Genomic DNA, 16,486 nt, shown 5'->3' with positions numbered 1-16,486 from the left:
ATGGCATGTTCTTATTGTGATAACATATCACTCTATAGCAATACAATTTTGGCCTTGCTAAGCAGTGGTTCTTATGTAATTGACCCTGGAGGGGATGATAAAATGCTTAGTTGATCTCCAGCCGAGATATGAACTCTCATCTTTCCACTTGTGGGTGAATCGCACTGCAGCTCCTGCCCCACCCCCGCCCCGCTTTGCTGGACATGCCTGTGTTAATGGCACGAATGTTGTCTTCTTAGTGGCTCAAAGCTAAAGATGGAAATTACCGTGAAGGAAAGGAATGGCATAGAGGTAACCTGCTGGGAAGAGGAAAATTTGGGACCGTCCACGTGGGAGAAGATGCTGAAACCAGAAACGCATTTGCTGTGAAAGAGGTATTTGCAGCACAGTCGTACACCCGTGTGGGCATGTTGACACTGGTTATGTATATATAAAATGAGCAGTGCTCATACACATGGGATGCCTCGTAAAACTATTATTGTCCTTAAAACAAACTCGTGCAATTCCCTAATTAATGCATTAGGATGGTGTGTGTGATGGAGCGGTGTTACGGTGACTAGCAGACTGGAAAACTGAATAAAATTCCTGGCCATGGGTAACATATGTGGCACTGGTATCTCCCCTAGGTTGGCTCTGAGCACCTAATGTGCACGTAAATATTTGCCCTGGCACAAATTAAGGTGACCAATGTGATGCACTCCCTTGTGTACCACACTAGTCTTAATGGACCTGTCTTTTATTCCAGGCCAGGGGTAACGCAGGTAGCGAGTGATTTCTGATACATTCCTGGGTCCCCTCTTTTACTCACATGCAATGACCAGCTTGGTCAATGACCCTTTTTTACCAGTATCAACATATGGTGTTTGAACATCTAAACACCTGTTTTATTGCCAGAAAGGGTAAAACCTATTCTAATTTCCCATGTTTTCGATGCTCACCCCGAGCTATAAATGCTCTGATAGTGGCATTGTCTTTGTGCTGTTCGCCTTTTGGTGTTCTCTGGTCTAACACTGGTTGAGACTAGGCTCTAAAGAAAGCTGTCTCTGGTGTAGGCCAATTAGTTTCAAAGACAATGCATCTATTATTAGAGCATGTTTGTTTGCATGTTCACCACAAGTACGTGTGGTTACTGCAGACTTGATTCCTTGCAAAAGGTTTCTATTTGGTGTTTGAACATCTTAACACCTGTTTTATTGCCAGAAAGGGTAAAACATAGTCTTATTTTTTCACAGCTTGGTTAAGTATGGTCAGCCCACGTGGGGAGGCGTTCCTCTAGCATTGGATTGAAAAATGGATGTTATTGTTAACAATTTTAATTATGTGGACTATTAACAAAACCCGAGTAAATGCAAATTCCCCAAACTCCACGTGAGATACAAACTTTAATACCCTGTCATGGCTTTGTTGGCTGCCACTGTAACCTTACTCAGTGGTCACGCAAAACTAAAAACCTCCGATGAATCATGTGGGTGCGGTAAAGCCGTCATTCAGCAAGGGCTGCATTTTATTTAGATATTCATTATTGCATACTCCACAACTGATTTGCGAACATTCAAAGGGAAAGTAGTTCTCAGGGCATGATGCAATATTTTCACTTTTTCCTTTCCCCTTGTTGGTTACGTTTTACTGATCGAGCGGTTTCTGTTACTGTGCTTTTCAGATGCATCTGAAGGACTTTCGGAAGGATGAACTCGAGATCTGGGTTGGCTTGAACCACCAATCCATTGTGCCACTCCTGGGGGTTGTCATAGAAAGGACCAAAGTGTTCATGTTCATGAAATACATTGAAGGTATACATTGTGTGCAGATACAATTACAATGGCACACGTGACTATTTTCAGTTACTTAGATTTTACAAGTTTTAAATGATTCTTTAAATACATATCTGTTCCTATAAATGGGGAAAATGCGTATGTAATAGGTGAGGGGCAGTGGTTAGGGCACTGCACTTTTGAACGCACGGCAAACCCGAGTAAAATTCTTCACCAACAGTAAATCAGTGGCGAGTGATGTTTGAATCAGGCTCGCCCCCTCCTCCCCCATCACCAATCTGCACTATCTTCTTGGTTCTTTCGGTAAAGTCACGTAGAAGGGAAATCATAAAATAATAAAAATAATTAAAAAAAAGACGCTGTCTTTCCGACAGACCTGTTCTTCACCTGAGGACGGCTGCTTGCGTTGTGGCCGAAACGTGAGAATTGTATTTTATGTTTAATTTGTATTATTTTATTATTTCCCTTCTACGTGACTTTACCGAAAGAACCAAGAAGATGAATCCCTGCAATCACGAAAGCTTTAAATCGAAATTCAAACTGCACTAGTTGGCACAGTGAGGTATGGGTCAAATATTCCCCATTACCCGACACCTCATGGGGAAGCCTTCATCCAGCAGTGGATGTACAAAGGGTTGTAAATTATCAATAGGCTGACATGTCAGGCCATTTTCTTTCACTCTTCTGCTCTGAACAAGGGCCTTTGCCCAAAACGTCCACCTGTTATAAAACATGTGGTCCACAAAATGTGGCTCTGAAAATCTGAAAAATAGTCAATAACTACATTTATTTAATGGAAATCTCCTTTGTGTTCCTCAATATATTTTAAAATATGCAATGGATACAACGGTCGCGTTTCAGCATTGGGTTAATGTTATTCTGCGTTCGAAACAATTTCCATACATCCACCGTAAACGGGAGTTCCACTCGTTATATTTCTTCTGTCTGCACCCCTGATGTACAGGTGGCACGCTTGCTGAGCTGATCAACAAGGGTTCACTCGATGAGCAAATGGCCCTTCACTACCTGGAGAAGATACTGATTGCCCTGGAATACATGCACAATAAGCGCTGCATTCATCGAGACATAAAAGGCAGGTCTTACTCATCCAATCTGACATCACAAAGATCACATTGTACCTCGAACACAAGATTAATCTAATTGGATGTGTTGTCTCTGGTTCGTAAAAACAAAATTGAGACTGCGTTGGAATTGTTGCAACAGCACTAATTATAGGCTGATGTTTTCAGTAATGGCTCTTCTTTCTTACTCCACGGTAGAGCCATTGACATCATGTAATTGCATATTTTTTTCTGTTGTATAGCATTGTTTTGGCATTTGTTGTTTTCTTTTTCCGATACTCTTGTAGTGAGTCACTTCTGAGACACTATTATAGGAGGCAGCAACGTTTACTTTTACACACTGTTCACACACGAGATAACTATTTACAGGTCAGAGCAGCCAACATGCTGTCTGACCCACGATGCCTTAAATAAAGACGTAGACGTAGCACCTCGGGTTCCATTCCACCTGTAGACAGCCCAGATTCAGACTCGGGGCTTCCCTTGTATGCCCCTTAGCGTGGCCTGGCTCCGCCCTCGGCCACGCCCCCTTCTGGAACCATCCAAGAGGTTCTGGGCCGCCTTCCACGTGCCACCTGCCCAGCTCCGCCCTTAACCACGCCCCCATCTGAAACCCTCCAGAAGATCCTGGGCCATGCTCCCCTTGTCCCCTCGGTCACCTTTGCCCTACATCCCTCACCCCGACCCATCACGTGCTTCGCCCCTCTCCGCCAGCAGCCAGTACCACGCCCCCTAGTGACCCACTACGTGGCATTACCTGCTGTGCTGGCGGTGTAGCTGCTATACCATGCTCTGTCGGTAGGACTCTTATGCCCCTCTCTGCCAGTAGCCAGCACCATGCACCCTAGTGACCCGCTGCGTGGCATTACATGCTGTGCTGGCTGCTACACCCACATTCCCTCATTCTACTGTACCTAGCGCTACGCGCCGTAGTGATCTATTCTATGTCACTACACTCGTAACAAAATCAATCTCATGGTTTTTAAGATGTATATTTGTTTATGCTATGAGCAGCATTTTCCTTTTGAAAGAAAGTTTTGGTTGCTGTCGGGCCAAAGCACATGTTGTTACGGCACATGTTAGGATTAAGCGTTGTAGTGCATACGAATTAACGGCGTTCGTTTCACCTAGACGACGGAAGGTGATGCCCTATACGCAAGAATATAATCGTAGTGCATGTGTTAGCATTTGCCAACCAGTACTGAACATTCATTGTGGCTCAAAAACAATAACATTCCAAAAGCAGCACCCAATTCGTGTAGAGCAGTAGATTACTTTTCCTTTATTGTTTTGTCACATATGGAATGGTCTCTGAATTGTATTTCCCGAGAGTAATTCATATTTTTTTTATTCAAAACTACGTAAAATATCGAATTGTTTTTTCACAAAATTTGCCTATTTCCAGCTCTCAAGATTAATAATATTTGTTTGATTTACCATGCGAGGAACATTTTTCTGTGGCGGGACACATGGGTTAAGTGTAACCCCTGCTTTGTAGATTAAGGTCACTTTACGGGTCTCTGTCATAAGTTTTTCTCATGTCTCTTTACTGCTGGCCATTTGCAGAATGGCCAATGCAGTGCTCTGCGAGAGTTTTCAGTGACCTAATACAGCACGGTTGTAATGGGATGTAGAATGAGAAAAATGAATTACCCTTGTTGTGTATCAGCTTTGTATCATTGGACACGGGATACACAGCTGGAGCAGAGGGTGGGTGGGAGGGGAGGCGTGATGACGTTTGCGCAATACACTAACCCCGCTGCAGGTGATGTTATCACGCAGATGTGCACAGTAACGTCACCACCGCCGCATTCTTGCCCGCTCGCACGCGTGCCAGCCAGCCAGCCAGCAAAACTTTTGTTTCGTCTCGTATTATCGCTCTCCAATGTGTGTTCGGATACCGCCCGCCGTTTGGCATGTCCAACGTTTGACTCTACTTGCTGCGAGATCCTGAAGATGCTGCCAGTACTTGGAGCGAAACGCCGGACAACATAGCTGAACAAAGGTGCATTTACGACCACTAAAATATATCGGAGAACTGCGCGGCGCAGCCACGAAAACGTATGCTCGGTAGTAAACTTGTCTTTGTCCCCTGCTAATTTTCAACTCTCACACTGATCGTGCAACTGCCCTCTGTGATCAATGTCCAGCCGAGAACATGCTGCTGTCACCGGACAAGCGGGAGCTGGTCCTCTGCGACATGGGCTTCGTGAAGATAGTCGGGCACGGGGACGAGCGGGTCGCCGGCACTATCACACACATGGCGCCCGAGGTGCTCATTAAGGCGTACTCGTGCAAGGTGGACGTGTGGAGCGCCTGTTGCACCTTACTTCACATGCTCACCGGCAGGCCACCCTGGGTGGCCAAGCATGGAAATAATAAAGAGGAAATAAGGAAGCAGGTAAGCGGGGTTTGGGTAAATTCCAAAGTCGTATTTCACTTCACACTTCACTTTCTTATTACAATATTCCTTAAGGGCGTCCGTACTTGTTCTCTGCAATATTGACGTTTTTGTCTTTGTTTTGTTGGGACCGTGTTTCACGCACCACGGATCTCCCTCGTAAAATAGCTGGGGAACTGGCTAAGTGGGACCATCCGTGTAACAAATCAAACAGACTTAAACTTACACCTACCTCCACATGTATCAAATGAAGTGCAATTAAAGGATGCAATTGCGATTTCAGGTCGCAATCTAATACATCTTAAAAATTGTATTATGTAAAATTGGGACCGTACATCTTAACATTCTAGCTTAATTATTGATTTGTATTTCAACGTTGTAATTGTATTTCATTTTAAATAGTTTCAATAATGTATACAGTAAAAACATTTATGTTTTAGCGATGTTTAATTTGCCTTTTTTGATTACGCTCGGATGTGGGTTTTTTTCTTATCTTATTTATTCTTCTAAAATATGATTAAATATTCTGTATTTAAACCATTAGGGCTCTGAATACTAACATTATTTTATATAATTATTTTTGCTAAAGCTTCTCTTGAAAAATAAACTTTTGGGAGTCAAATGGCCGTTACTTGGTCCTGCAATAAAGGGAATCTATCTCTCTATACCCTAGAGTGATCGTTATAGTCTGTGCCTGACTTTTATAATGGCTGTTCTTTCTAACTGCTGGTTGTGTGCCTTGTGCAGCTCCTGGCAAAAAAATCTCCTCTCGATGAGATGCAGGAGAAATTCAGCCCAGAAGTTATGAATATTCTCACAAAGGGCCTGGCTCCAGATCCCTTAAATCGCAAAACTGCTGAACACTTGAAAACTCAAACTCAGAGTTGGCTCGAAAACAGTAAGTGTTGTGTTAAATGCATTGAAAGCATTCGTAGCATAATAATGTTGAAATATCAGGCTTTTTTATAAGTCATTGAATATTTTGATAAATAAGTGTAATTGAATGATTTACCCTGGAAAGCTTTGGAGAGTCTTCAAATGTCATTTTCAGGGAAGTCTTGCTTTTGATGATTAGCCAATTCCATTCTGAGTTTATTGTGATAATTGTAATATTGTACTGCAAATAGTAAATACATATACTGTACATAATTAAACAGTAAAAGAAAAGAATAGCAGCTGAGCATTGATTTATATGCCGGAAATTGTTACTCTGAAAACAAAGTTGCCGCCATGAATGCTGCTTGCACCAAAAGGTTTATGTAACTATTATTATGCTAATTGTCGTTCTCTATACCTATATAAAAAATATCACCCATCTTGTGTTTCCTAGGCAGACTACCAACAAGCGGAGGTAATGACCTGCCAGAGTCCACGGCTGCTGTTGAACCATGCCCCTTGTCTGAATTGGAGGGTGGGTTCTCAGAGGATGCATCTGAGCCTGAAGCTCAAGGACAGCAACTTCTTGCACCTCCACCGGGCAGGGCAGATGCGTCTCAGGAGAACGTGCAGATGGTGCAGAGACCCGCACGTGCAAAAAGAACCATGCTGAAGCCTGCGTGCACATTTAACATCCCACCGCAGGTATTTCAGCATCTTCCTGCTCGTAAACTCGAATAAATATTGCCATAAGAGCAAATTCCCTCATTATCTTTACCCTCAATGTTATTCCAATCTGTCCTATCGCCATCTCGTCGTGAGACAAGGAATGCATTCGGAGATCACGCAAAGAATATCAATATTGCATAGAATGAAACGGGGTCCTTAACCCTTTCCCGCTTCGAGACAACTGCAAGTTGCATGATGGGTGTCCCGTTCATCGCTGAATCTTGTAACCCGCAAGCGGTTTAGCGTCATTTTGATTTAGAGAGGCATACCGCCGTTGTTTTTAAAGGCATTGTACTGTACCCACTGCAAAGAACTGTAGCGACACGACCGCATTCTACGATAGCTGGTGCCAAACTCTGCCAAACGCCCTCCCGCGTGGCCTCGTGGGAGCCTAGGTACCGATAAAGTTATTTTATTTCAGCTTTTCTTCCGGAATCAGAAGAAAAATTCATGACATACTTGTACGTCATTGGAACAGGAAAGGGTTGAGGACTTTTAGGCACAGGAGCAAGTAAGCTCTTGGTTTAACGGGGAAGCCAAGAGGCGGGAGTGAAGGGAGGGAACTAAGGTGTAGATGAGCGGCAAGGGTATTCAAGAAACGTGGAGCAGCAGCGTGGAGAGAGACTCTTTACTAAACAAAGTTTAGGAGCGCATCTATAACCAACCAACACTTTTCTCTTTGCAGCAACCCGGGATACAGCAACGAGGCCGCACTTGTGTGGCCGGTGGATATCCCATCATGGAAACACAGCCACCTGGGCAGATGATCTGTGGAATGCCATATCCTGCCTGCATCATGGTTCCCCATGAGAAAGTAAGGGCCCACGTAAAATGCAGCGTCACATCCTCGTCAAACATTGTTGTTTCCCTGCTCAGGCAGGATATCTTTTGACTTCTGTGAACAAGTGCTAAAACGTCCATACGTCCAAAGAGAGGGCCATTCCCCCTTCAAAGGACAACCGCTGACTACATCCCACAAAACGGTCGTTATTTTATTGATGCTGGAGGCACAAAAGGATCAATAAACCCCCGAATTTTACTTTTAAATGTTCGATGATTCTTTGTAGCATTGTAACCACAGCTGTATAGTTTCCCAGTTTTAATCCAATTGCACTTTCGGTGTTGTAGAATCGAAGTGTCCATTCGGACATCTTTCAGGGCAGTTGCATCATTCTAGGTTTGATAATGGCCCATGGACACAGATTAACAACCGTTTTTCTTATTCTCAGACCTGGCTTTTTGCCACGTGAAGTGAAATGCAAATTAAATGGGGTGGATTTTTTTACCGTCATTAGTGACCAGGCTGAGACCATAAACCCACTTTCTGAAAACCTGGTTCAATTACAGGTGGTTGATACCTGTTTTCAGATCAGTATTCTCAGCGGGGCTCTGATGTCTTGAGTCTTAGCCACCACCGGATTTTTCTTTTTAATATAGCAGGTACATTTAAGTTCTAATTGAGCCCAATTGCATTTTTCCCACAGAGAGGTGAATATTTCGCAGTGAGGCTGCATGACTTGAACCATACGTCATACGCTTATTGAGTGAAAATGTTAAGATTGTTCCCATAAACCCCGTTATCGCTACTCCCCGTTCTCAGTTTATTTATTGAATATATGGACGGACAAATCGCCGCAAAAAGTCACGGCAACTGAAGGTTGGTGGAATAGAATGATTTCCTGAACCGTTACGGCCCTAACTTAGCCATTGTTTTCCCAGACGCTGCTGCAAGACGGAGCATGCGCTCCTATAATCAGCACAGGTGTTGAAGCGTGCCCGCGACACTCACAAGGTAACAGACACACTGAAGCGAAGCTCAGCCCTTGAGCTAATTCCTGCAGATCTCTCCAGGCCATGCCCATTGGCAAATATTTATATTGTAGCAAACTGATGGTAATTTACTTGTCGGAGCCGTAAACCTTATTAGGAATCATGTTTTCCTGCTCATCCTCCGATTGAATTGAAAAGGTGTTGAACAACAAAGTTTATTGAAAAGCAATGACTTAACGGCAGTTCAAAGAGCTGAAATAAATTATGAGTGTATGCGTTGATACAACTTTTGATAAGGGTATTGAAAGAAAAAATATGAAGAAAACTTTATGTAGCGACTCAAAAAATACAGTGGGTAGTATTGAAAACAACATTTATATAACACGAGATAAAAGTGGTTGACACGAAGAGTGGGATTATTATTAAAAGTGGTGGTGTAGTTATGGTGACAGCAGAAGAGGTGGGAGTGGTTAAGGAGGGGTTGGTGTAGTGATAAGGGGTAGCTATAGGGGTAGTGATAGGGGTTAGGCTAGGGCTGGTCGTAGATGAGGGGCAGGGGCGGGGAAAGGCAGGGCTAGGGGAGAAGAGATGGAGGTGGTTTTAAGGGAGGAGTCGAAGCAGGTTAGTGAAGGTCACTGTTTTATGTGCAGTGGGAGTTTGTTCAAATGAAGGGGTGCAAGAAGGAAGAATGAACGAGAGCGAGACTGGGCGCAGGGCGAGGGAGGCACAGAAAGAGAGAGTCGAGATTGGGAGCGTAAATGAAACAAAAGGAATAGAATGCAGCGTGGATTACTCAACGGGTCAACTTTGTAATGAATGTGTCACCGAGCGTAAAACACATTACTGCGGAGGGAGCTGGTAGGAATGTTGAGTTGCTCGGTCAATGGTCAGGGTCAACGGCGGCGTGGTGTATTCCGCAAATATGGCCGACTGTGAGGGAGGGCACAGGCCGGCGTGAGTAGGTGAAACGTTGAGTTTTATAAGGGCACCACGGGGTGACCAGCCCCTCCCCACCCAGCCCCACCCCTCCCACCCCCCACCCAGCCCCACCCTCCCCACCCAGCCCCTCCCCTCCCAGCCCCTCCCCACCCTCCCCTCTCCACCTAGCCCCACCCCTCCCATTTTTGGATGCACGACGGATGGACACAATCCCCTGTGGGTTGGTGGAACCAGTTGGTTCCTACCAGTATTGCAGTATGTATATATGTTGAAATTCTTTCACACCGTACATAGCCAACTGTGCTAATCATACGATGGCTCATACCAGACTGAGGGTGGAGCCATGCTCACGGCTCGTGACAGTATTCAAAAGCAGCTGGGTTTGAGGCTAATACCTACTGTCTTGTAATACTGTTTAATGATAATACGAGGAATGCAGGAAAACCTTACTGAGTCTCAATACTATTTTTCAGGAGGGCCCTGCATTGGGATGTTTAGACAACTCCAGTCATGATTGTTAAGCACGTGGGAGAAACCCCACACATGCGAGGAGGAAACACCCAAAAGTTCTGCACTTATAGATTCAAGAATTAATTTTTGTGCTTTCATCTTTTGGCTACTTTGTTGCTTAAACCTATCATTTACTGCCAAGCAGTCTCCCACGATCGGACATTTATAGAGATTTGGTCTCAGGATATGTTTATATTGTGTGGCAGATGTTAAGTGTTCTTTCATGATGGCCTTTCAAAATTTTTTTATATTTTTGGCTTATAGGTGAGCATTCACAGTGCCAGCAGTGAATCTTTTTGCAGAGTCTAAACTGGCAAGAACATTATGTTGCGTAGAAACTGATCACGTGCATGAAATCCCACGTGGTCAAGCTCACGTACGTTTTAAGCGTCTGTCTGCACTTACCACGCAGGCTTTTCATTGTTACTGAAGAAAAAATACGATCACCGGTTGAACAGCAGCAGTCCACAGTTAAATGCATTTTCATTTTGAATGAAGCAGAACTTATTAATGATAGACTTCTATTTTGCACAAATGCTTATAAAAACAGGATATATACTTGGAGTGGATCGATATACGTACCTGGCAATTCAAAACATTATTGCGATTTGATTACTTTGTTTAAATCACGGTGAATGGTATTGTCTCTATGTGCTGCACAAGAGCTGTGAACTAATTACTAACAACATATACACGAATGCCAACAAATCGCAATTTGATGTATGCATCCAAGAGCTTCAGAATTTATATTGAATGTGATAAACATCAAGCAAACGTTTAAATTATCATCGCGTATGCATGATCCACTTTGTTCTGAATATATCAAGTGCCAAATACATCAGCCATGATCAGTTTGCTGCTACTAATCCATGTGCTGCTCTTTCTGTCACTCAATGTCACTCCAAGCATGCGTCTCTGCATCTCTGCATGTTTCTGTGTGCACCTTTCAATGTTTAATTTGTGTTTAAATACGCACGTGTTTAAATGCGTACACGATTGCAATAACGGCGAGAAAAGCCACTCTAAAAATAAAGCCGAGTAATTTTGAGTTGTAAGGGTAACAATTGATAGGCCGGACTTAATATATTGCGACGGTAGCAATTATATTTTGAAACTAGGTTTGACCGAGGAGTGTTTTTTTTTGCAAGGGGAGGCATATTGCAATGCATAGTCCAACAGAGCTGTCAAGAAATATTTTTCGTCTTCTTGGTTCTTTCGGTAAAGTCACGTGGAAGGGAAATAATAAAATAATAAAAATAAACATTATAAAATAATATTTTATTTTATTATGTTTTATTTTTATTTAAATTTGTTATTTTATTATGTTTAAATTTTATTATTTCCCTTCTACGTGACTTTACCGAAAGAATGAAGAAGATGAATCCCTGCAATCACGAAAGCTTTAAATCCAAAAGTGCTTTTTGGCTAACGTGACTCGCACAGTGCCATATAAATAATGCATTTGAAAGGTTTACTTCTGTAACCTTTAAGCTATGGATGTCATTTGATGTTTTGAAATGTGTTGAATATTTTAATTATTTGCAAACGTCAGTGTTTGTTACTGTGAAATAACACGTATTATTATGTTACTAATCGACAATTCCATAAAAATGTTACGTCAATTCAAGAAAAAATAATAGCTCATCGTCTTCTAAAAGTATTCATGGTATTTGTGTTAACGGCAAGAGTATCTACTCGTTTGTCATTTTGAATCTTGTTTATGCTGATAACATGTTCGAAAACTAATTTCTTTATAACTGCTGATTGTGTTTAGTTTGTTGTCCTTCCTCCGATTAGCACGGTTGGCTACGTATGGTGCGAAAGAAGTTCGAACATACGTACAACCTGTCTGTGGGATTGCTCTAGTTATATAATACACATCTTACATGTTTCACTCGTGTTTATTGTTCTGATATGAATGACGGCAGAGCAAGGATTGACGATCAACATCATCTCTGAAAATCGCACTCTTCTGTACAAAATCAACGAGCGTCAGCATGTCACCGTGGATGAAGTGTGTGATAAGCTGAGACACAAGGTGCGTGACAGTGGTTACGCCTAAGAGGGCCTGTTCTCAGCCGCATTCAAACGTGTTTATGTGCGGGGATTTATCCGGTAACGGGATTACGCACAGCATTGACACAAGCTGAATTACACGTTTTAACACTTGAAAACTAATTTCTTTAGAACTGCTTTTGCGTGTGTTTAGTATGTTGTCGTTCTCCCGCACCTCCGATTAGCACGGTTGCCTAAGTACGGTGCAAAAGAAGTTCAACATACATTAGCATCATTAGGGCTCTTATAGTACCTAAATATCATCACACGGCAAGTCTGTGTGTGATACATAAATGAGACCATCACATCACCACGTGTAATATGCCTGTTACCATTGAATGGCCCACACACGTGCTGATTTTGTGTGTATGTTGAACTTCTTTTGCGTGTAACTATTCTCACTTGTGGTCACACATGGGAGAACAATTGATGTATTTCCTCTCGGGTACAAACTGTGTTGTGTTTTCTTTTGGTTTGTCGAATTGACATTGACAAATCAATGTAATATAAGGCATTCCGTTTATTGATGTATGTGTGTGAATCTGATGATAACTTGAGAACCAAAAGTAGTACAAGGACGAGTAATTCAATGGAAATGTGTTTGTTTTGAGAGGGCGTGACCTAACCTGGAGAAAAAATTCAAAGTGTTTTCGCGAATTGGCATTGAGTAAAGCCAATGAGATTTACTATTTTTTACACTTGAGGCATCAATCTGCATCAAACAATTGCGGGCGTGCTAACAGGTGGTGGGAGGAGGGGCTTTCATTCCAATTTTACCTGGAGAGCCAATAGTTCTATCAGAATGAGTGTGTACATAGATGTTGTGGTGGTGGGGAGGGGAGTGGTAGTGTCGCGATTATCGTGCTGTGCTACGAACCTGGCGACCCGTGTTCGATTCCTGCTCGCGGCCAACACCAGTGACAATTATCTGAACCGGTTCTGGGCCTCCCTTAGGTCGACTCAGCCTCAATTGAGTACCTGGTGCTGTTTGTAAACATCGTCACTAGGGAGCCAAAGGCGTGGTGTTGGCCACCCACCCCCGGCCTTCATAAGGTGCTCGCTAACAGCACTTGCCCCAACAGTCTGTAACGCTATACGAGGGATCTTTGTCTTTGTGGTGGTGGTGGTTATGGTGGGGGTGAGATGATACCAAAGTTGCCACTGAAGCTAGTATTGAGAGTACAGGTTTCCCTCGCTCCATGCGGTAGTAGTAGTAGATATGTTCCAAGAAAAGGGTGCACGAAGCGAAACCGCACGAGGAGACAGCTGCCTCCTGAGTAGCGCATACAGTACACACAGTACACAAAGAAAAAGATCCCCCATATATCCTTAACAGACTGTTTGTGCAAGTGTTGCTAGTGAGCACCTAAGAAGGCCGGCACGGCACACGAGGGGGTGGATGGGCAGTACCACGACGGTCGCCTTTGTCTCCCCAGTGGCGATGTTTACACACCGCACCAGGTACTCATTTTGGGCTGAGTCGACCAGGACCGGTTCAGATAATCGTCGCTGGTGTTGGCTGCGAGCGTGAACCGAACTTGGGTTGCTCCCCACAGTACAAACACACAGTATGCACACACAATGTTGTCCCACGTCCTAACACATAGCCACATCTGAGTGAATTCAAACTGCATATCGTGAATTTTGGGTAGAAATAGGTTAGCTGCATATACAGCGCGACATCGGACAAACCGAACCCGCATAAAGCGAGAGAAACCTGTACTGTAATGCGTTATCAACAATGTTCTTACCCGCCCCTACTGGACATCCGTGAAAAAGAGCTTCATAGCTCATCTGATTCCACCAGTATAAATAAATATTCTGATTGTTGTTTGTTTCAGCTTGAAGGATTCCGGCTGGTGGCCTTCAGTGGCGAACCCCTCCTTGGATCTGAGAAACTGACGGGCGACGTGGTGGATCTTCTGCGAATTCCCTTGTAGCAGAGCTTTTGGGCGGTGGTGGCACACACCTGTAATCCATCACTGTAAAGGCGAGGGTTGGTGGATTACAGAAATGGTGTTCTTCTCATCAGCATGTGGACTCCACCTGTTCCATCTTATCTAGATGTGGTTGAGAAAAAGAGTAGGGTGATGAAAAGTTGTGGTGGAGTTATGGTGAAAGCTTTGAAGAACAGGCGGAAGAGGTTCAGGAGGGATTGGAGTAGTGATAGTGGCTGGGGTATTGACGGGTTGGGGTAGTGCTGGTCATAGCTGGGGGCAGGGGCGCAGTGAGTAGCAGTCGGATGGGCTCGGGGAAAGATATGGGTTTTAAGGGAGCAACGGAAGCAGGTTGCTAATTCCCCTGCCATTACCCCCTGTGACCGCTAGTCCCATATACTGTCTTTACACATGTAAACAATCATTAATACTGGTAGGAACCCACTGGTTCCACCAGCCCACAGGGGATTATTGTGTCCGTCCGTCGTGCAGGGAGGGGCTGGGTGGGGAGGGAGGGGCTGGGGGGGAGGGTGGGGGGTGGGAGGGGTGGGGCTTGGTGGGGAGGGGCTGGTCACCCGTGGTGCCTTTATAAAACTCAACGTTTAACCTACTCACGGCGGCTTGTGCCCGCCCTCACAGTCGGCCATATTTGCGGAATACACCACGCCGCCGTTGACCCTGGCCATTGACCGAGCAACCCAACGTTCCTACCAGCTCCCTGTGTTTGGCCGAATACACCGTATTTGTCGCCGATAACACCTTCCTCGGCGCCGGCTAACCACCTGGCTGCTTTTCCCGCTAGGCTATGGTTCCTCGCGCCTCTGAGTCATTCGAATCTCCACGAGTTCAAGTGTCGACAACAACCCTCGCGGTCCGTGAACCGAGTGTTGTTCTTTCCAGACTGGTGTGTTTTAAAACAATGCCATGAAGTTAGTGCCATCTGTTCTTTTGTTTATTAAGCTTCAAGGAGGGAACTTCATAGAAATTTTGAACACAATGGAGAAGTTAACATTTACATAATATTAAATACTGCAGTTGAGAGGCAGATGAGTCATTCATTTGTGTTAAGGTAATGTTCATTTCATTACCTGAGGCGGTTTAATATTTCGTCAGATTTTTTTTTCGGTAATTGCTCTGCTTTGACTATGAATGTAGTGTGTTGAAATATATCATTAGCATTAAGTTTTCACAGGGAATGAAGGAAGCACATTATCTAATGTGTTTCTACAGCCATTTTCAATGTAATGGACTTTTTTCCGATTACAAGATATCATGAGCTCCGTGCCAAAATCGTTCCCTTAAAATTGCTTGAATTATATGGATCATGGGGCATGTTTCCTTGTTTTAGGTACCGGGTTGTTTATGAATTTATGAGATCCATTGCTTATTACTCTGCATTATTATTTGGACATTTCTCACTTTGCAGTCTTTTGGGACTAAATACACCACAAAGTGCCTTTTCGCAGAGCAGCTGTACAAACTTACTTTTCACTTACAACAGAAACTCGCAAGTGATCAGAGGTGACAGTGATGTTATCGCCAGAGGGCATATTCACACAACTGGGATCCAAGGAGGTGTGAATAGAACGAGGACATCATATTTCGCGAGACACAGTGAACAACAGTGGTGAGCATCTGTGACTGGGTAGACGATGCGACCAGCTGTCCCATCAGAGACGGTGAACCGCGTGTCTGGGATTTTCTGTGCAGCACTTTTTGGGGATGCGAGCAAAGACTCCAAAGAGAAAAACGCTTTGCTCAGGATGCACGTTTTTTTTTATCAGGAACAGATTTGCAGGGTGAGGTCGCGACCACAGCTGCACAATGTTTGCAATTGGTATAATTGATGAGGAATCTATGAACAAACTATGCACTCTGCAAACGTCATCTGAATAGCTCGTGACACCTAATAAGCTCAAAGCCATGGCTGTCAACTATTAAATATATCATCTCACTTAAAGCCATTCGTGTTTAGATATACAGAACAACTTTCAAACTGGAGGTTTACACTGAATGTGAAGTCCTCCAGTTCCATTGGGGTTTAAACCACCACCACTATGTTGACCACTTTTTCCACAATGATTACTACCATCAGTACCACAACGATTACTGCCTCTACCATCACCATAACGATGACCACTACCACAACAATTATTGCGACGACCATCGCTGCCACCAAACTCAAACGTGTGGCAAGGCAATTGAAGCGTATATGCTGACGCCTTTTAAAATAAAACATTTCAAGTGAATGCCAGCATTAACCTCTGCTTGTGCGCGCCACTTATTGCATTCGTTTTATATTTTGATCGGGTTGTGTTCGTTTTTATCTCTGAAAACCCAACACGTTTTTCAAAAGCAAGTTGACGTTTGTGGCAAAGACCCTTGGTTCCCATTGGCACGAAACGTCAACCTTGC

General features: G+C 43.8%; 1 protein-coding gene across 5 annotated transcripts in view; it reads left to right on the top strand.

Moving 5' to 3' along the window:
- LOC144719977 (uncharacterized) overlaps positions 1-14,204 on the top strand; it is a 38,193-nt gene extending 23,989 nt beyond the window's left edge. For all 5 annotated transcript variants that reach the window (XM_078596365.1, XM_078596375.1, XM_078596383.1 and 2 more), the window contains 10 exons: positions 240-374; positions 1,661-1,790; positions 2,737-2,865; positions 5,005-5,255; positions 6,003-6,153; positions 6,586-6,836; positions 7,546-7,674; positions 8,580-8,652; positions 12,008-12,117; positions 13,976-14,204. In XM_078596365.1, the coding sequence (XP_078452491.1) occupies positions 240-374; positions 1,661-1,790; positions 2,737-2,865; positions 5,005-5,255; positions 6,003-6,153; positions 6,586-6,836; positions 7,546-7,674; positions 8,580-8,652; positions 12,008-12,117; positions 13,976-14,074 (1,458 nt within the window). In that variant the 3' untranslated portion in view covers positions 14,075-14,204. The remainder of the gene's footprint in view (positions 1-239; positions 375-1,660; positions 1,791-2,736; positions 2,866-5,004; positions 5,256-6,002; positions 6,154-6,585; positions 6,837-7,545; positions 7,675-8,579; positions 8,653-12,007; positions 12,118-13,975) is intronic.
- The last annotated feature ends 2,282 nt before the right edge of the window (positions 14,205-16,486 follow it).

Source organism: Lampetra planeri, chromosome 1 (genome assembly GCF_965212315.1).
Source record: "Lampetra planeri chromosome 1, kcLamPlan1.2.h2, whole genome shotgun sequence".
In the NCBI taxonomy this organism is placed as follows: domain Eukaryota; kingdom Metazoa; phylum Chordata; class Hyperoartia; order Petromyzontiformes; family Petromyzontidae; genus Lampetra; species Lampetra planeri.
Note: the sequence above shows the minus strand (reverse complement) of the source record. Positions and strands in the feature narration are given on the sequence as shown.